At 34.0% G+C, this 21,386-nt stretch overlaps 1 protein-coding gene across 1 annotated transcript in view; it reads right to left on the bottom strand.

Annotated features, from left to right (window-relative positions):
• Positions 1–4,316: 4,316 nt before the first annotated feature.
• Positions 4,317–21,386, bottom strand: part of LOC120636383 (transient receptor potential cation channel subfamily A member 1) — a 52,064-nt gene continuing 34,994 nt past the window's right edge. The window contains exons 4-21 of the mRNA XM_039907836.1: positions 21,020–21,110; positions 19,029–19,098; positions 17,729–17,854; positions 16,677–16,973; positions 13,670–13,909; positions 12,965–13,072; positions 12,249–12,427; positions 11,460–11,739; positions 10,987–11,156; positions 10,165–10,309; positions 9,077–9,184; positions 7,424–7,676; positions 7,146–7,354; positions 6,700–6,888; positions 5,992–6,264; positions 5,496–5,655; positions 5,284–5,414; positions 4,317–4,530 (exon numbers count right to left, since the gene is read on the bottom strand). Of these exons, the coding sequence (XP_039763770.1) occupies positions 4,390–4,530; positions 5,284–5,414; positions 5,496–5,655; positions 5,992–6,264; positions 6,700–6,888; positions 7,146–7,354; positions 7,424–7,676; positions 9,077–9,184; positions 10,165–10,309; positions 10,987–11,156; positions 11,460–11,739; positions 12,249–12,427; positions 12,965–13,072; positions 13,670–13,909; positions 16,677–16,973; positions 17,729–17,854; positions 19,029–19,098; positions 21,020–21,110 (3,170 nt within the window). The 3' untranslated portion in view covers positions 4,317–4,389. The remainder of the gene's footprint in view (positions 4,531–5,283; positions 5,415–5,495; positions 5,656–5,991; positions 6,265–6,699; positions 6,889–7,145; positions 7,355–7,423; positions 7,677–9,076; positions 9,185–10,164; positions 10,310–10,986; positions 11,157–11,459; positions 11,740–12,248; positions 12,428–12,964; positions 13,073–13,669; positions 13,910–16,676; positions 16,974–17,728; positions 17,855–19,028; positions 19,099–21,019; positions 21,111–21,386) is intronic.

Below are 21,386 nucleotides of genomic sequence, written 5' to 3' on the forward strand. Positions count from 1 at the left end.
CCTATTTCTTTAAACTTCTCTCGGAGGGATTCGCGTGATTTAAGTTTATATATTGATCGTACAGCTATTTTCTGCAATATAAATATAGTTTCGATAGCAGCAGCACAGAGGACGCTTCTACCCGTTCTCCGTTATATTTATTCATTCCCTTAGTCGTCTCGTACGACACCCACGGGAAGTGGGGTCACACCGTATTCTGATCTGCCTTCACCGCACGGCCAAAGGTTAAATGCAATTATTGTGTCATATTAAAAAGTATGAGGAACTATAGATCTTAACTGCAAATGTCGAGAACACTCATAAAATTTCGATTTGATCGAAAGTGATCTGCTGTCAGTAGAAGATCTTTGATGTATTCTTATCTGTGGCATAGCATGAAAGTAACCAAATTTTTAAAATGCTGTTTTATACCGATTGGCCATAATAACATTTGTTTAGTTACCGTACTGTGTTTTCCTGGCCGGCTAAGAAAGCCAGCGAAATCTTAACATGTCGATATCCAGCACATGTAAAAACGCCTGGTGACCCAAGAGTTTATTTAGCCCAACGGCTAAGTCTAGCAACTCAAAGGGGCAATAGCGCCAGCATTTTGGCTACCAAGCCCATAAGTGAACAGTTAGACAGCTTATATTTATTGTAAATATTAATTTAATTATTTGTAATTATTTTTTCTTATAACTTAAAGTCTAATCTGTGACTATATTTATTTCGAATCTCAAATATACTTTAGCACATGTCAAAGGAGTTCGTCTTGCTTTGAATCGCCTCCTCCTCATTTCCTTAATTAAGACACGCGCATGAAATTGCTACGAGTTTTATGATCGAATGTAATAAGTACGGTGTCATGTATACCGTATATGGAATAGAAAACCTAATATATATGCGTTCAGAACATAATAGTATGGGTAAACGAAAGAGACAAGAGAAAAAAAGGTTCCCAATATCTAATAGTTTAATATATTTTTGTACTACTGTGTAAACATAAATTTAACCTTAAAAAACGTAAGTGCTTATTATATCAGGTATACAAGGTGTATGGAAAGGGGAGTAGGTACTATGCCGAAGTGGTATATATATTTATGATAATGAAATACTTTTATTTTACTACTTTTTCAATACTTGAAGAGAAATAATTGTTTTTATTTGAAACAATATGTGATTCCCAGCGCTGTTTCCTTTTTAAGTTAAATGGGGTCTTGTGTATAACAGCAGCAGTATTATGGCAACAGAAAAAAGAAACTTTCTAGATAATATAAACACAGATCTATATAAACTACAGCCACATGTACATGCACATTCCCACACGTGTAAATATGGCTTTAAATTGGATATTAGGTCACTATTAGATATGACTGAAAAATACGTTAAGTACCTATTTGAAAATAGAATCATTTTTCGTATCGAGTATTAAGTAATACATCGAATGCTTTTGATTTTTGCTGTTGTAGTACCCCCTTTTCCAAATACCTTGCATACTTATATAAATTAAATAGATTCCATTTGAATGTAATAATACTTTGTATGGCATTTTAAATTGAACATACATTTTTGACTAGATAATATTTTGGTAATTACATAAAATATCGTAACCAAAATAACTTAACCATACCGACAGTTTGGATATATGATTTGTACCTTATGTTATTACATACTATTATTCATTTTAATAAATAAATTTTATATTTTTTTTTATCTTATTCAATACATTATTCAATAAGTTTGTTTCCGGGATTTTTTTCATGTAAACTTATCTATTGATTGATACTTAATATCAAATTAACAATTTTTCACTAACACCCAGAATTGATGAATGGCCAATCGCTATAGAAAGTATAAAGTTCTACAGCTAATTTTGACGTTGATAATCGATTATTTACTTTTACTTAAAAATAAACTAATTAAAATATTGAATTGTAATGCCCGTATCTTGTTTCAAACGTGGATAGCATTTAATAAATAATAATATAATCAAACTAGATTTTAAATGAATGTGGTCTAAAAAAAAAGTAAATTAATGTAAGTATACGTTAATGTTTGAGTTTAAAACATATAAAATAATTATATTAGGTATATTATTAAATATTATAAAGTTATTTTAAGTACGATATTCTTAACATTTACTAGGTTCTTACAGACAAACGGTATATTGCTAACGGTAAAGGTAATTGCAGCCGTCTCCGTAAATGTTGCGTTTGACATGTTTACGGTTTTCGTTAAAGGCAGCCGTTGAATTGTTACAATTGTAGATTCCGTATTGGCGTGTCGATGACAGCTGATAAGCTGTATACGCCCTGCCTGCAAGCTGCCCTTTGTCTGCAATAACTCTGAATATAGATAGACATTCAACAATAGGACTTGTTCTTAAACATACGATTAATAATCTTTAAATTACATAAATCTATCGCTCCAAAAATACAATGCTCTTGCAATGGAAATTACAATGGCACTCCAGAACTTGATGGCAGGTAAACTACCATCTTCCACATTTTTTAGACATAATCATTTCAATACAATAACTACGCTGATAAACTAAATGCCCTTTTTTTGATATTTTTTTTTTAAATAATAGTTTTTCATATCAATGGGCAAATAATATTCTACATTGGGCACTTTTAAATATAGAGATGATTATAATATGTTTCCAAAGACATTTAAAATTACATAATATTAAGTCTACAGTCTACAGATATTTTTATGTAATTTTTTTTTATATTAGGTATAATAAAAACGTTGCATTCCAAATTGAGATCATTCCCTTCTTCTGGTATTAAGCATTTTATTATTTTATTTTATGCAGAATTTGTAGAATTTAATAATATGTATTATAATAGTTGTTTAATTTAGTTATGGGCTTGGTGGAATTGGCTAAATAAGAAAAAGTCTGTGAATTAGTATTCATTGAAGACTTATACGTACAAGCCTGTACATAGCTTTATACTTTTCCGTAGAATAAATAAAACACTTTTGTAAAAATTCATAGTGATGATAATTTGGTCAGATTTGAGAAGGGTGGAAATTTTGAATTTCTTTTAAACCGAAGAATGCAATGCGCAAGCGCATTCTTAATTTTAGCAGTGGCTTATGTGTAGGTACCTTTCTTACTCATGGCATTTTTTTTTAAATTGTTTGTTACTTTTAAGTATGAAATAAGTTATAAAATATATCTATCGATCAATATCTAGTCAAATTATGTGTACTAGGGTATATGTATTGTTTATATTTACAATTTAAAATATGCATTTTTCATAAATGTCTTTTTATTTTGAATGTTTATCGTAATAAACTAAATTCGAATAGATTCCTACACAATTATCGAATTCCCTTATCCATTTGTATTAGTTGATAAAAGTTTGTATTATACACTTTTTTTTAGTATAAACTCAATCCAATTCTATCAAGCCCAACAAAAACCACCACCAAAAAACATAGTATGTAGAAAATAAGTACACAATGAAATTAAAATTGGGTTACGCCCGTAACCAGTCGATCTAATTCAAAATCTTGAGATGAAAAAGGGCAGTGAAGATTTTTGTGTAGAGCCTTGCCTGTCGTCCGCCATTTTGTTTTGTTTATTAAACCGCAATTACGTATAAATCTTTTAAAAACGGATAGTAATCAAAGAAAAGTCTAGGACAAAAAAGTAAGTAATCATATTTCACAAGACACCAAAGTTTTAATTTAAAGTGTAAATTCTATAGAATCGTTTTTACTTGAAACTCGATGAAACGAAAATGCGTCTTGATAAAGAAAGAAACACATAAATGTATGGGGGGAATGAGATCAATCAAAATGGCGGACTGTATGTGGTGGCTGCTATTCACAGCTGTTTTTTTTCTTTTAATGTCTTCTTATTTTTTTTATTTTCTCTACGTAAAGAGCTAAGATAATCGTTGCAGATGGACATTGAGGACAAACCTCTGCGGTTTTATCGATGCTTTTTACTAACAATTTTGACGTGTTTTTTTTCTTCAATCAATGTAAATACTACTACAATAAACACATCGCCATCTAGCCCCAAAATAAGCGTAGCTTGTGTTATGGGTACTAAGATGACTGATAAATATATATACATGATTAATATATATAAATACTTATAATTTACAGGTTAACACCCAGACACTGAAAAACTTTCATGTGCAGTTATTGAACCTACGGCCTTGGATTCAGAAAGCAGGGCAGCTGTATATATATTAATAAAATATATATGTATAAATTTAAGCCAAGATCTTCGTTGCCCTTTAGTGTTACATTTATATACAGAGAAGGAAGAGTAGGAAAAAATATTTATATCTGCAATGTGATTTTGGTTTAGATTGATTATTTACTTTCAGCGTTGATCTGAAAGTAAATAATCAAAGGCAAATAAGAGTCGGGCTCTGGCAAAGCCAACTAATTAATTGATTTGTTGAAAGAAGATGCGGCTCTCAATTTGTTGCGGACACGGGAAGTGTTCCAGCGAGGGACGGTACGGGTGTCAGCCGGGGAAACTCCTTCGTCAACGTCATCCGCTTCGGTTTTAATTTCCATTTTCTGTAACAATATTACGTAGTTAGGGTTACAAAACCTTGACCTTCTCCTACGTTTCAAAGCTTAGATACTGCTCTTTAGCGCAAAGTCCACTTTTCACAATACAAATTTAGCTTCTAAATTAAAGTCTCCTAAATTAAACACTGCCTCCTAAAACACTGTTTAAACTACCGCAGGAGACAGGAGTAAATTGAAAAAAAACAGACAGTCAGTGAAACTTTGTACACATATTCTTGGAAGTGTGAGAAGTAATATAGGAAACTTTTTATATCGACATTTGGGACCCTTTGGGAAAGGGGATGAAAGTGTTTGACGATTTCACACCATAACTCCGACAAATTATAGCCGATTTAAATAATTATTTTTGTACTATAGAGGTTATAATATGTGTTTAATTTTGCCCGAACTGTGGTTGGAGATAGAGGACAGAATTCCTCAGCGGACAGCAGCAAACCCCTCATTTAAGGCTAGCGATACTGAATACATTATTTTTTTTTACAACTACAACCTAATTTAATGCCACATCAGAAAACAAAATCAAACGCAGTCGAAGTTGCGGGCAACAGCTAGTAGTTTAATAAATTTAGGGTTGCAGTGAAATCGTACATAAAAAAAATTAAGGCTTGTGTACTTTGCAAGCAAATGTCATTATTATTCACTAACTATCCTTAGTGACGTGATGCGCTAAATTTCTTATAAGTTTATACCTCATACAAACTTTTCTTATTTAGAGTTTCAGAGCGTATTGGAACCCACCTGCACAATTAGTCGTACAAGATGATGAGTCTGCTCTAAGATTTGCGCTGAGTCTCGGGAGCGGCGTTTTATTTTGTCAATTTCCCTCATTATTATGTCATCTCCGCTTTCGAGAACAAGATCCAAACTGGCTACTGTCAAAAAGAAATATTGTGAAAATCTTAATATAAAAATGAATTGACCAATTTCAAATCCTTATGGATTTTACGTACCGTCATCTGTGAATGGATTGCAGAACCATTTGCGTAGAATTAAATCGAGAAAGCCAAGTTTGCATTTCTTGTTGTTGGGGTATTCGATCAGTTCATCTTTATCTACCTTTTCTAGCAAAAATGCTGGCAGTTTCCTTTCTAGTTCCGTATGCAGGACCACCTTAAACAGGAATATTATTTGGGGATAAATTAATAAAATGAAATTAATGATAATTAAATTAAGTTTATTGATGTTAAATAGTCTAAGGAGGCTTACTTTTGTATTGTTGAAGTTTTTGGTTCAATTACTATTTTAATTTTACGGTCATCAAGGTACATGCCATTTTGAAATAATATCTACTATTAATTCAATATATAACTTTGATTATGTTTATATCACAGTCAGCAGTACGTAAGTTTTATTTTAAACGGTCAAAACTCACGTCTTAACTAGATCGGAAAAAAAAATTACAAACTAGTATAAATTAAGATGAATAGATAATATGTTATTTCTTACTTGCATAGCTAATCGTTTTAGTTGGGCATTTCTCCGAACACTCTCAATGTCGCCGACAGCCAAACCGATGAGCAGGTTCATTAGCAAAATCGGTATAAATACCATGAATAATGCAAGTATTAAAAAAGTCGGCAGTGGAAATGGCAAGTCAACCTGTGAGTCAGCCTTATAGTAGGGCTGAACGTAAGTTCCCACAAAGTCGATTTCTCCCAATATCATTGCGAAGATTCGCATTAACGACATGGGGATGCTGCTGAAAGATAAATGCTTCCCCTGCAAGTATAAAAGTGTTAGAATGTTTCATTCCATATATACCTACATAAGTGGATATAACAAAATTTTAACAAAAAAATGTTACTAAAATACATAAAATATTATAACATGTTATGTCGCCAACGCATAGTCGCTTAGCTTTTTGCGTTGAAAAATGTTAAAATGAGCAAACCCTATAATTTTCATGACGTCATGAACGCGTAGCGCGTAGCGGTTCTTGTGTTTGGACTAGGTAGTGATTCGTACATACAAGATAATAACTAATAATGTATCGTCGTTCTGCCGAGTTGTTGTACAGATTTTTCTTATATTATTTACGAGTACCTATTCTAAACTTTTTTTTAAATGGATGGAATTGGTGTAATAGTTAGGACTTTAAACGAGTTACTTTCGCTAATGCAATATCGCAATAAATACCATCAGGGCATGACCCACTTTAGACATGAGAACGTAGAAAGAAAGCCCAAATGCGATGATCAGGATGGAAAACACCATCAGCACTTTGATGAGGGTCTGCAGAATTTCCAGGAACATGACGACATAAATCCCAACTTGATCGAAGCGCTGAAGCAGCAGGAGTAAATTGAACCACGACAAAAATACTGTAATGGAAGCCGCTGAGTACTGAAAAGTAAGTATGAGTTTTATTAAAATTTCATCAAACGATGAATCGCAATCTAGAATATATTTTAAGGCTAGTTAATTGATTAGGTACCTAAGTACTATACAATAATAGAACAAATGCCCAGAACGCTTGGAATGTACTTAACTTTAGATTGCCAGGTCGATAGGCTGGCAACTCTTGAGGCTCTTATGGACTCATATATATAGTTAACGTGTATATAGGTAAAAAACACGGAGAATTTAAATGTAATACGAACCTGAATGTTATCGTAAATGGGATATATGCATGGTAGGACCATTAGAACTGAGCTAATGTACAACATCCACGATACAAAATTGGATGGATCCATTATATAGTGACACTTTTGCTCCTTTATATTGCACATTTCCCGGATCAAGCCAATGAAGTTGTAGATGAGAATTGCTACCGTGCTCGTGTATAATGCAATCCAAGATTCAAATTGTGCTGATAATGTAAAAAAGGAATATTAGTGTTAATATTAGTATTATTGCAGTTTGATGATTATTTACTTACTTTTTGGATCAATATTTTGCCAAGTACTGTTAGTTGAATTCCCACTTGCTACATCATCATATATGGTGTTCGAAGCGTTGTAGGGTTTCAACATTTGCAAGTACGCATGGAGCGTAACAAAGGCTAAGAAAATGCAGTAGAAAAGTAGATTTGCTAGATGGAAATATTTTCCGTAGGAATTCCATTTCATTTGCAGGTATTTTTGACTAAGCGGGTGAGCAAGCAATTGCACACGACCATGTGCAACCATAGCCTGAAAAATTGATTTAATATGTTACTATTTGTCAGCTCACTGGCCTGAAACCAATCTATATATTGCACCATACATGTGGAGGTCACCAAACTAGATGGCGCCACTAGAATCAAAATCGAAGTGTTCACACATGAAGGCCGTGATTGTACATTGTGTAAGGAAAACATGTAAAACGGAATATAAAATCAATGATAAGGATAATGTGAAACAATGTGAATGAATAATCGATAAAATATTGGGTCAATATAAGAGACCAACTTCTCCCTTTCTGTTAGGAAGATGTCATTGCAACAATCCCACCGACGTAATCATAGCACGGTGAATACAAAGTGTATGGTGTTTTATGTAACAAATTATATATGCCATAAAATTTGGCAACTAAGTGACATTGACAATTCTCAAAGCCACTGAAGGGTCAAAAGAATCAAAAACAGGAAAAGATATAATATTTTCTGATCTTTAAAGGGTATTCCCTTTAAAGATCAGAAAATATGTATATAATTATTTAGTATATTAAATAAACTACTAATCAACTATTAAAATAAAAACAAAAACGTATTATTAAACAGAGACATTTTACTAAAAAATATCGATATGGACTAACGACCACCTTCACCTTAATATAATGTTAGTAGGTAAGACTGTAGTGATAAAATAATTAAGCTTGCTGTGTATTAGTGTATTATACGCAAACGTAACTGTGATTACATAAACTTAAGCAATGAGATATTTTTTGAGAAATCTAACATAATATTATGAAAAACGTAAAGAAGTACAAACGTAGGAGTTTAGATTCCTTCGATTACAAAACCTTACTTTATTTTTAAAACCATTTTTAAAAGTACAATAAAAAAAGGAGTGATATATTTTCTAACGATGCAATTATTTGCTTGCTCCGCATGCCATTACGTTTGATGTCATTTCATAGTACCTACGTAGTTTCATAACCTAAATACTTATTACTGCTCCAAGAATTAAAATATTCTGATAATTTTTGCTATAAATGAGTACTTTTGAAAACGGTTTATTTGAACTGGAAGTTAAATTATATGGAACAAATTTTAATAAAAAAAAAATCCCAATGCGTAAACACAAACTTGTGCGAAGCGTCAGTAGGTGAGCCCACAATTGTGTGGTTTCATTTTAGAAAATTTACATAGTTTTGATTAGTACGAACGTACAGCAGTAAAGCGCTATAAAATAGCACGTTAATTACGCGTAAAAAAATACTGTCAAAGCGAAGGTTTTTTTAAAGTAAAACGTTAAAAAAACCTTCTCTTTGACAATATTTTATCCAGCTAAAGAAAAATTGGCAATCTATCCGGTTTGATTACAAATAAGCAATACGAAAGCTCACAAGTGTGGACACGCCTACAGTGCTATAGTGACACTCCACTCACGTTGATCACACTCAACGGTTCTGGGCGATACTTTGGGTTGTTCAGCGCCTGTCTTAGCGCTTCGATCTTAAGCTTCGAGTCTTGGTAGAACTTGAAAGAATACTTAATCTGCGACGGCAAAAATACCAAAATATTTATTTAACTGTATATTCTGTTGTCACTTACGTTCAAGGCTGGTAAGGGTATTTTTTGAGATTTCAAAACACTCTCTGGCTTCTTGTTGCTTTCATCATCTAACGGTTGTGGGCAAAGGGCATCGAAGTTGTACTTGATCTAAATGTAATAATCGGATTTAATATTTATAATTTTTACAGTCCCTGAAGATACTGCATATCATGATATAAAATTGTAATCAGTATAGAACGGAAGTATGAAAATATGAGAGATGCGATGTGACCTAATATTACAGCGGTGTAAAAATATGGATTTTATTGCTGACATGTGTGACCCAAGTCGGTGGAGGGATGGACCACCTTTAATATTCCTGCTTACTCCAGAGAGCGTAGTTGCTCTAGGTTCCGGCTAATATCAATCGCTTAAATGTTCGCTACGTTCGCTGCGTTAGAGTCTGTGTTGAAAGCCCCCACCCAGGGTTGAGGAGCTTTGGATCATTTGATAGCCTGGATGAGCGTGATGGAAATAAGTTATCAAAATACAGAAACTTACCTATCTATCAATTAATTCCAGAAACTTACCCATTTATTTCATCTTAATATGTTATCTATTGTTTCTGGTGTTTTATTAATTGAACTGAACAAAATTTACTAAAGAAAAAATATTCCGACTAACCGAAAACCTCCACATTCTTTGAAGTCGGTTAAAATGAATAAACTATATCAATTATTTGGCACGTAAAAGCAATATATACAATTTTTAAACTAAACATATTAATATTTACAATTTACGAATAGAGACTAACATATTATTGAATGTCCTCAACATTTTCTCAAAGGTTTCTTAGAAATCTTAATTTAACAATTCACCAAAAAGTCAAATTAAACGTGGACATTTAAATTTCAAATTAATATAGATATTATACTATAGGTACTATTATAATCTTTCATGTCGATAAAATTGAGTTTACTTACATAAAAGCTCTTTGAATCTTTTTTGCAATTGGCTTTGGTGATGCATTTGTTCTGTACTGCTTCGAACACCCTCGGCATGTAAGCGATCAGGGCAAGGGTCACACAGGGATGGCGGTCAGATCGAAGTGCCATCACTTCTTTAGCTCTGTAAATAATAATAAGAATGTATTTTAAAACTTAATTTACTAATCTAATAGCAATGTACAGTCAAAAAAGGCTTTTGAATTATTTAGGAGCTATTGGAATTTACCAGTTACTTTATTGGGGCATTGATAACGACTTTGAATAAATATTTACTCAGAGACAAGGGTTATAAGTATGCTCTAAAGAGATATTAGTTTACTCCTACGCGAAAATGAAATATTACTAGGTTAAAATAAAGTGACATAATAAAAACTAATTTTTGTCGATGACGCATGTAGTAGTCGAAAGAGCTCGGAATGTTACTATAAGAAAATTAATTCCTCTGTTTTTACATTAATTCACTGAACAAGCAGATGTCCCACCTGATGATAAGTTGAAAACAATTGACTATTTAAAGTGTTTACAGAGCAACAATTTGCAGGGCATGCAAGGATCTTACGTGCTTCTAGTTACACGGGTATCCAGAACTCTTCTGATCCAAACACAGACTGTCAGAATTGCTGCTATGCGGCAGAATTGAGCATGGCGATATAGTTATATCGATTGTAGTAGTAGAGCTTTTGTGACAGTCGGAAGTTTCCCACAGTCACAAAAGCTCTACTACTACTACTTAGTTTGTCATTTTAGTCTGTTATTTTAGTCAAACTATACGGTAACGTCAAAAAAAAGGTGCCTCACCTATTTTCATGGGTAACCATAGCAAGAGCTGCGTCGGGGAACTTGTAATAGATTGCGTAGTCTATGGCGCTCATGTCTAACTTATTGTAGCTCAGGCGACATCCCATTGATAACAGCAGCGATATGGAGTTCGGTCTGTTTTCCATCGTAGCCAAGTGAAGTGGGGTGTTCTGTAAGAATCAAACAAAATTTATTTTGTGCTTTGTAGAGTCGTTGTTACAAACTCGCTTCGAAAATGCTCATGCTTCACGAAAAGGAATTCATATTATATTTTTTGGATTTATTTCCAATTGTGTGCCAGTGCTCTGAGAGTTGATAAAGCCGTGGGAGAAGATACATTTGTATCCTTTCCCCGGGGAGATAATTGTCTCCTGCCCATGCTGGCCCTGCAGATTTTCAAGTTTATCATTATAAAACACGATTTAAAAAAACAAATGCTAAGCCTAAAACTTTCGCTTCGTTAAACTACTCACTCCATCTTTATCCGACTGGTCCAGTAAATGAGAGTGAACTGAATGTAACAGTTCGATCGTTTGAATGTATCCGCTCATTGCCGCTAAGTGCAGCGGATTGCGGCCGTTATGGTCTCTGTGCAATAATGCACCGCGGTTAAGCAACAGCTGTACCACTCTTGTATGGCCTTCTCGAGAAGCAATATGAAGAGGTGTGAGACCTTCGCCGTCACTCTCGTTTATTATGAACGTGCCTTTATCAGAGTCTAGTAACTGGCTGGCAATGTGGTAGCGTCCGTATCTGAAATTCAGGAGGGAAGTAATGTATCAAAAACTATTAAAATTAAATCTTATAAATAGGAAAAAAATAAAAATATTAGATATTATATTTTTACGGAACTATCAAAATATAAGAAAACCGCAGGGAATTTTTATTTTTAAATTTAGGCTTATGGAATGTTTAAAAGCTTCATGATCAATTTATTCATTCATTATTAACTTTTTAACAATAATGTATTGTAAAATTTGAAAAAATATTGAATTTTGGTTTTATAAATATTACCTTTGAAAATATTTTATGATAGTCTACATTCCGTTTAACTTGTATTTTTGTGCTAGTAAGGTGAAAGCTTCTATGTCATAAGAGAGCAAATTTTTTCGTGTTAATTGTACTGTAGATATGTATACTCGTTACGCTCGCAAACATATAGAATCGCTTGCTTGCTTAAGGTGCCAAACGTGCGTGACGAAGTAAAACCGAACTATGCCCTCGCCTTAAACAACTATTCTAGTCTAGTAATAATTTTATACCTGGCAGCAAAATGAAGAGGACTTTCGTTGTTATTGTTCTTCAGATTTATACAAGCGCCGAGTTTAATTAGGCTTTCCAAGGACCTGATGTGGCCTTCTCGGCTGGCATAGTGTAACGGTGAACAGCCCTTGCTATCTTTCTCATTAAGAAGTTGTATGAGGCTTTGTTCACAACGATTCTTAAACATAAGATATAGCACGTTAGTAATCTTGTTTTATAGTTTTAAAGATAAAGTAATCTTACAATCCAAGTACGCATATCGTACAGGTGTTTTAAGTAAGACAAGTAATAGTAGAACTTTTTGTGGCAGAGCTCGTCCGAAGAAGTACTACTGCCACGCTTAGTTCCGCCGCCTAGAAGCATTGCTGTTCTCCGTTTTGGAGGGCGTAGTCGCTGGTGTAACTTAATAGTTAATTTAGGTACATGAAGCTTACCACTAGCAAAGTCTTGCTCTGCTTATAAACGATGGGTTTCTATTTACCATAAGGTATCTTAAGGTAGGGCAGCTACTTAGTCCGTCAAATATTACTATATTATAAAAAAAGTCGTTTGTTTCTATGCTTTTTCTCTAATCACGCCCAAAACTAGTAATGAATACAATCCAAAATCTTTTGATGGTAGCTTGAATTTATAAGTACTATCTTTTGCCTGCTCTGTTCTATTAATAAAGAGGGCATCCAAATTTAATCTAATTTAATAGTTTGAGATCTCTTACTCGGCAGGTAGCAGCAAAATCTTCCAGCCTTCCTCCATTCATAACAATAAGATGTAATACATTTCTATCATTGGTATCCTTCAACTCTACATCTGCTCCGAGACTTATCTGGAATGAATTTTAAATGAATTACTTGAATTAACTCATGTTCAAATTGTACCAATCTATTTGCCCTGTGGTTCATATTGTTATTTTTATTGCAAAAATACTAGCTTAGTGCGTCTTACAGCGGCGGTGGTCCTACTCCAAAAGAAAACGAATCAAATTAAAAACAAGTTTGTATGTAGATTGGTTTCATTTTCATTCAATAACAGTTATAAATGTTAGCTTATTAAACCACCACACCACAAAAAAAACTTTGTTTGTAGAGTTTTATTGCTGATAATTATCTCAAAAATTATGTTAGGTTTCCGTTGAGAATGAAAATAATTTCGTTTTTCTTTTATTTTTATTGTTGCTGCTCTGGGTGCGAACTATGTAAACGTCGTACCTTTAGTTTAAAGTTTACGTGCATTTTTTTGTAATGTGCGCATCAAAGGTGTAATGTTAGGACCTATTTGCATAAAGAAATATTAGACTTTGACATTGAATAAGCATTTTCTACGAAAACCGGTTTCAACGTCGGTAAAATGATCGCTATGAGCAAACCCAGAATGCTCTAATAATCTGTATATTACTGAGTACAGCGATAAAATGAAATATTACCAGAGTATGAACAGTCCTCCAGCCAGCTCTTGAAGCTGCCAAAAGCAATGGCGACCTTCTCTCCTTGTCCAGAGGGTTGATATCAGAACCCTCGGATATCAAATAGCTAGCGATATCTGGATGGTCGAACATAGCGGCGCAATGTAGCGGCGTCATTCGCTGTACGTCGCATGATGTGAGACAAGCCATTTTTTCATTGGGCTGCATGCTGAACATAAGCTTGACGATTTCAAGAGCACCCTAAGTGATAACAAAATATAATTATTTACTAGCTGTTGCTCACGGTCCTTCGTCTACGATAATTACGGTTTTTTACATTTTCCGTGGCAGCAATCATGGTATGAAAAGTAGCCTATGTTACATTACGTACTTTCAACTAACTCCATGACAAAAATCAAGTTGATGGACGAAGTTTTTGTTTAATATCGTTCGTGTATAGGCAATAAAAAATAAATTCGTTAATCCTATACGATATTCGGGTTATGTTCGTTGACGCGCACCCCGGATTAGGTTGCTTAAGACGTAAAGGAAGAAAAATAAACAAAAATACTTTTGCATTTATAATATTTGCAAAGATTCAATAGAAAAACTATGTTGTTGAAATTGAACAATATTATGCCGCCTTGGCTCTTCCGGCAGCCGTGTTTCCTGTCACGTACATAAATTGAATACCTTCAAAAGTGAATAGACATTTTCAAGACATGATATATTCTGTCATGGATCATGATATTCGTTGAGCGCAATCCTAATATAATCTGATTTGCTTTAAAACAGATATTCAAATAATTAAAAAAGTGCTTTTAAACCCCCTTAGAAATTATTCCTTTAAAAAAAATTATTGCCCTTTACAGAATTCTATTCTAATACGTTACTACATAGATTTCAATAGATATCCAAGATAATTTAAGAAACTATTACATACTACTAAATATATAAATAAATATACTACGACAATACACATATCGCCAAATAGCCAAAGTAAGCGTAGCTTATGCTATAGGTAGTATGACTGATGAATTTTTTTATGAATAATATACATAAATACTTATAATCCCTATCCCTATCCCTACTAATATTATAAATGTCAATGTAAGTTTTTTTGTTACGCTTTCACGCAAAAACTACTTAACCGATCCTCATGAAACTTTGTACACATATTCTTAGAAGTGTTAGAAGTAATATAGGATACTTTTTATCCCGACATTAAGCTCGGTTCCTTTGGGAGAGGGGATGAGTGTTTGACGATTTTACACCATAATACTGACAAATTTTAACCGATTTAAATAATCATTTTTGTACTATAGAGGTTATAATTGATATAATTTTTATTAATACATAACTATAACCTAAAATAAACTATTTAAAAACTAAATAAAATCTAAAACGTCCTCGAAACCACCGCAGCGAGGCACAGTTCCTAAGATGCTGGCAGCATTGCCCCTCTGGATGGCCAAACTAATTCGTTGGCCAAGGTCCCGCTCTAGGATCACCGGTAGACTCGATAACCCTTTTCGATAATTCTTTGAAAAGGGCTCTTGCCTCCGGAGCCCACGGTCCCAAAGTCTCTACACCAAAAGGCACAAAAATGAAGCTGCTATCCAGGTTTTCATATTTACGCCTTTTGGCCTGCTCGGCACTGGAAGCAGCCGCACCTACCATTGACGAAGTTGCCTGGATGTGTGATGCAGCTAGGGTATCAACACAAGTTGCATCCCACAGAAGTGACCTTCCAAGCCTCCAAGGTATGAGCGTCATACCATCAGGTCTCTTGCCATCGCTCCGCGCCAAACCAATAGGTTCTAATACAGCTGGTACGTGAGCGGTAGCTAGAGAACGTCGGATGATGTCGTTGATGGTGCTATGGCGAGAGAAGCGACCAGCGCTTCTTGAACAGGAGAGTCCATGGTGACCGTAGGTGTCAACGCTGTCACCGCAGTGGCATCGATGAGGCTGAATTATAGAGGCGCCAAGCCTAAGACCAATCACCACCGATAGAGTGGTGTGGTCTAACATAGTGCCCAGGTTAGCTGAAGGGAGTGCATGTAGCCAGTAGCCGGACTCCTTAGCAGAGAGAGCGAGAAGACGAGCACGGTCTCTTTTAGATGGCATTTGGTCTAAAAGTGTGTCAAAAGTTTTTTTGCAAATAATGTCGTCCCACTGTCTCTGTGAAGAAAAAGAAACCGGCAAAATACTGGGACTAAGAGCAGACCAACTATTTCTTGCCTTTGCCAAGTATGACACTTCTATGGAACCCAAAGAATTGGATATAATTTTTTGAAAAAGAGTGTGTGTACTGTACACAGAGGAAAGAAAAGCTGGCAGCGAAACACTTGAAATTTTGCGAATTCCAAGACCGCCATACCCTATCGGAAGTGAGGCCTGGGTCCATGCCTGATTACTTATGGGACAATTTAAAATATTAACAAGAATATCTTTTATAAAAGTATCCAATTTTTCCATTAAAAAATTTAATTTCCAAAGAGGTGAGCATCTAAGAAAATACGTAAATTTTGGAACAAATAAACAAAAGCGAATAATAGTTAGAGCCATATGTGGATTAATAGAGGTTATAATATGTGTTTAATTTTGCCCAAAATGTGGTAGGAGATAGAGGAAAGAACTTCTCAGCGGACAGCAGCAAACCCTTTAGGCTTATCGATTAAGGCTTAGCGATACTACATACTTTAATTTTTTATAGATCTACAAATAAATTTAATGCCACATCAACAACAGAATCAAACGCAAACGAAGTCGCGGGCAACAGCTAGTATAGATATAAACACCCAGACGTGGAAAAAATATTCATGTTTATGACACAAACATTTTCCAGTTGTAGGAATCGAACCCACGGCATTGGACTCAGAAAGCAGGGTTGCTGCCCACTGGGCTAGTCGGCTTTTAAAGTTGTATACTCGTATAGTATTTTAAAACCATAATATTTTTATTACATAAATTTAGATAGTAAAAATAAGCATTAATATGCTCTTAATAAGCTATTGTTTCATACCTGCGCACAAGCCAAATGGACGGGCGTGGAGAAGTCGTGTTGCTGTGTCGAAATCTTCGCACCAGAGCTTAAACACAATTCGACAGCTCTGATATCTCCTCCATGCACGGCGGAGTGGAGAGGAACATTTCCCTCGTTGTCGTAGAGAGATATCATTTGCTCCCGGGTACATCCCTTGGATTCACCCCACTGAAGAAACACTTCCATAGTTCTAGACGAAGCGTTCTTTGCGGCCTCGTGTATAGGGTAGTAGCCGTTATTGCAAGGTCGTTTGCTCTGTGCTCCGAAATCTGTGATCTGGAAAGTCAAATATTAATAAATAGCTGTAGGCCGTTTTGAAAGTTCTCGCGGGAACCAAGGCTGGATGAAAGTTAAAGCATAATTTTTGTTTATGATCGTAGGTAGAACATACAGAACCGTGTATACGACCAATATTGAAACATCAAAAACCACTCCACTTTAGTAGTGTTTCCAGAACAAACGGTTATTCACTTCATACAATTTAGCTGTTGACAGTAATTATTTTATCTCTAATGTTCTTAACGTTTACTCAAAAATTGGAAAATGGGAATAAGTTTGTGAGCTAGCAACATTCCGCGAGTATAAACTGAGACGTGCGCGGGGCGTTTTCACTGTTTCTGGATACAATGCACTGCATACTATAATGGCTAAATGAAGATTTCGTATGTTCTTAATTCAATGAAGAAATCTATCCGAAATTCGGGTTATGTTCAACGTGCAACCACTTTAGGATTATAGGCGCCAGTTAATTAACAGTGCCACATACTAGTCAAACTGATCAACTATATCAAGACCTGGCATATCAAAATTTAAAAACAGCCGGTTATGATTTGAATTTTTAAAAAGTTGTATGAAATAGATGAACTCGTAAACATTTAAACAAATAAATAAAAATCGCTTCTCAATAATCACTCACTAAATCTTATCAGCTGGGCAAAATAAAAATCATCAATCAAAATAAATGTCATCTGAGGTGTTACATAGTGCACACAGTTGGAAGTAAATACTAATATTTTAAAACAGTAACTCACCAATATTCTAGCACATATGTCGTGGTCGTGAATCGCGGCGAAATGCAACGCGGTCCGCCCATGCTCTCCACCGAGGTCCACGTTGAACTGGCTTTTGTATTTCGCGAAAACTTGTAATACCGATACCTAGAAAAATATTTTTCCACAAACATCACCTTCCCCCACACATGATATGTCGTTTCATCTCCTTTCAAAAGAAATGAAACCCAAGTTGATAATGGTGTAGCTAAAGAATTATATTATTAGATACCAGACACCCCTATTATCCACCTACCCACATAAATGACAAAGAAATCAGTTCAGATTATAAAGGCACTCTTACATTGCTATTTACAGACACTTCGTGTGGGTTTTAGCTTTTCTTTCTAGTTTATATAACGTACTTAGAGCAAGGCTCAACTAACGCGGCCAACTTGCAATTCTGTAGTCGGGTGGGGTTCCTACTTTTGACATATCACAAGACTTTGCTCAAACTTGCACGACTTTTAATCAAAGCTCCACACCAGTTTGATTTACATGCAAATTTTGAGTACTGACCGATTAAAATACTATAGGTTGGTTTTCAAGGCACCGCAAACTCGGGTTGCACTTAGATTATATCTACCACAACTCCGGTACAAGCTACGAAAGGGAAAATGAAACACCATGGACCCATTCGTCATTAAATTTAGCATCATTACAAACGCGTAGTTTGCATAGATATAATAATATCATTTACGACTAATTAGCTAAACCATTCAAGTGTACACGTTAAACACGCGGTCAGTCCAAGGATGCGTAGCTTTAGCGGCTGCTTACTACGCTGCTACATTGGCCGTGTAGTGTCATGTCAATATTCTACTCGGAACAATCTAAGGCTGACTTAATACGGACTTTTTTATTTTACGTTGAACATGTAATAAGTTTTGTCTGAATGTTAGGGCTCAAAGTATTATTTTAGCTTTACATTGAATCAGAGTCTAGTTTGGTATTAAAAGCAAGAAACGATAGAGTATTTTCTTTTACAATTAATCGCATTTTGTTAAATAATAGTCTACCTGTTTTTAGAAGACAAAGTGTTTAGATAGTTAATTTTAACCTTTAATTCGTTTATGTTATGCTACTCGATTCTAATTCGATTTCGCTCAAGAAGCGGAAATTAACCAGTTTACTGAACTACACCCAATTCACTCTTTTTGTTATTTTCTCGGGACGCGACGCTGAGATTACGATAAGTAAAGGTAATTTATAGCTAAACAAATAATTAAAGCTGAAAAAAATGGTAACCTGTGATATATCATTAGATGATTTACCAACTCACCTTGTTCAGTTCGGTGGCTAGATGTATCGGTGCCTGATTTTTCTCGTTTAAGGAGCTCGTTATCACGTTTCTAAAAATGCAGTTACACTTTAGTAAAAAGAACTTCAATAGCTCAAAGTTCGACTAAAACTTAAGTTTGCATCTTACATAATGCGCTATCGAAAAACAATTCTAACATTCAAAGATTAAGCGGTGCTATTTAAAGTGTATTTTTCTTAGCTAGTGAATAAAAAGTTTATTTTCAGTTGTAGGGGTTTTTTTATGGTTAAAACTTAACGTTCTTACAGCAAACAACAAAAAAAACTATGTAAAATGGATACTTATTCAAGAATGCTTTTTTGTACAAAACTAAACTAACTTGAGTAGGTAGCAGATTTTTTTCACACGATGGTCGTTGTAAATGTAACTAACTATTCGAACAGGTTTTTCTGCTATAATTTGCCATGTTGATGGTTCTCAGTATTAAAATTTGATATAAAACACACACACAATTTTATTCCTGTATGGACCTTAAGTATAGGCTATACTTAAGGTCCATACAGGAATAAATTTTTTCTTGAACGAATAAATGAAATTAAAATATATGCTCAAGATTTTAAAATTTTGGTAAGCACATAATTATTGGTCAATAATCTTTGAATATAAATTTTTATCCATTAAAATAAATACTTGAAAGTCTAAGCTACGGGCTGCTTATAATATTTGGATAATATATATTCCCGATAATACATGGATATTTAAATTTTATTACCTACAAAGGCACTTGAACCCTTTTTAACTTTGCTCATTGCTAAACTAAGTCCTTTTTGTCCTGTTAACATTGCTCAATAACCTAAACTTATGTTTTATTATATACGTACACGAATAATCGAAAAACATGTATCGTACACGTTGTAAAACGATTTAGTAATGACTAAATCAAACGATGTCTTTTGTTGAATAAGACCAAATATAAGGTTAAAAATATTAGTTTAAAAATATTTATCATTTTTTTATTTATGCTTTCTTTTTCCGTATTATTAAAAGTGATAACTGTAACAAATTACTTCCTCCTTCTATATAAAATAGTGGTACAAACGTTCACCCATGTCAACCAAAAAGCTGGCGCCTCTTTTTTAACCAATATACGAGTATAAACGATACGAGGGTGTTCGATAAAAAGTAAGAATGTCGTACACACATTTTTCAATTCAAAAATAATATACTGCCTGACAAAATCTCGATATCTGTAACAATCCCTAGCCACAAATAAACAGTTGAAATCTTTTATGTTTGAATATTTATTTTTATAAAAAAATAGTTTTCAATAATATATTTTTTATAACGTAACAAGTCAATTAAGTTGAATTCATTTCATCTAATTCAATAAAACTCCTGTAGAAATTACGCGTACAATTTTGAACGAACGCCCGGGGAGAGAAATAATGATCCAAGAGTATCAATTTCAACATGCACTCCATATTAGAAATACGTGTATTGCAGAAGAGGGCTGTTATTATAATAAAGGTGCAGAGTCAAAAGTAAAATTTAATGTAGTTTAAAAACTTTAAAATTTTTTGTAAGAAAATGGAATTTAACAATCATTATTAGCTAAATTTGTTATTAATTTCAAAAGAAATATCAATAAAATGTTTCATAGTAAATTTAAATCTTATTTAAAGCTTATAGTAAAATCTGGAAATGAATTGCTCTAACTGCAAAGATACTGTAAGATCTGGGATTCTCTTAGATCAGTATTTGGAACCCCACTAGCTTCAGTTTTAAGTCGATGAATGTAGTTATCACTATCATTACACAATAATGTAGACATGTATGAATGAAAGTTTAATGTGATAAGACTAGAATGTAATTTTTTATCCACCTTTTTTACTAAGTGTGAACCAGTAAGATAGAGCACTTCCAGAGCCATCCAGATATATCCAGGAAGTCCTGACATTATCCAAAATCAACGCGATTATATGAATGACAAATAAAAAACTTTAAATACTTACTGTTGAAGAAGAAATTCTATAGCTTCTAGCGATTCGTTTTCGACAGCAATATGTAGCGGTGTGTTGCCTACGAGGTCTGCTACGTTTAAATCTACGAGGAATTAGAAATATTACATTGAGACATTTTATAATAAAATTTAAATTCTAATACAGTGAGTCTATGTACATTTTAAACTATCATATCTATAATGTGCATCGTGCATGTAATATTTATACTATGTATAATATTTTGCTAATCCAAGGTTTGTTTATACATTTGTTTTGTCGATTTTCGTAAAGCATTTGATACTGGGAAATGGACCAAACTCTGGCAAATTTTGCTGGAAATGGGTGTGCCTCAACACCTAATACATCTCATACAAAGACT

This window comes from Pararge aegeria, chromosome Z (assembly GCF_905163445.1).
Source record: "Pararge aegeria chromosome Z, ilParAegt1.1, whole genome shotgun sequence".
NCBI classification, from domain to species: Eukaryota; Metazoa; Arthropoda; class Insecta; order Lepidoptera; family Nymphalidae; genus Pararge; species Pararge aegeria.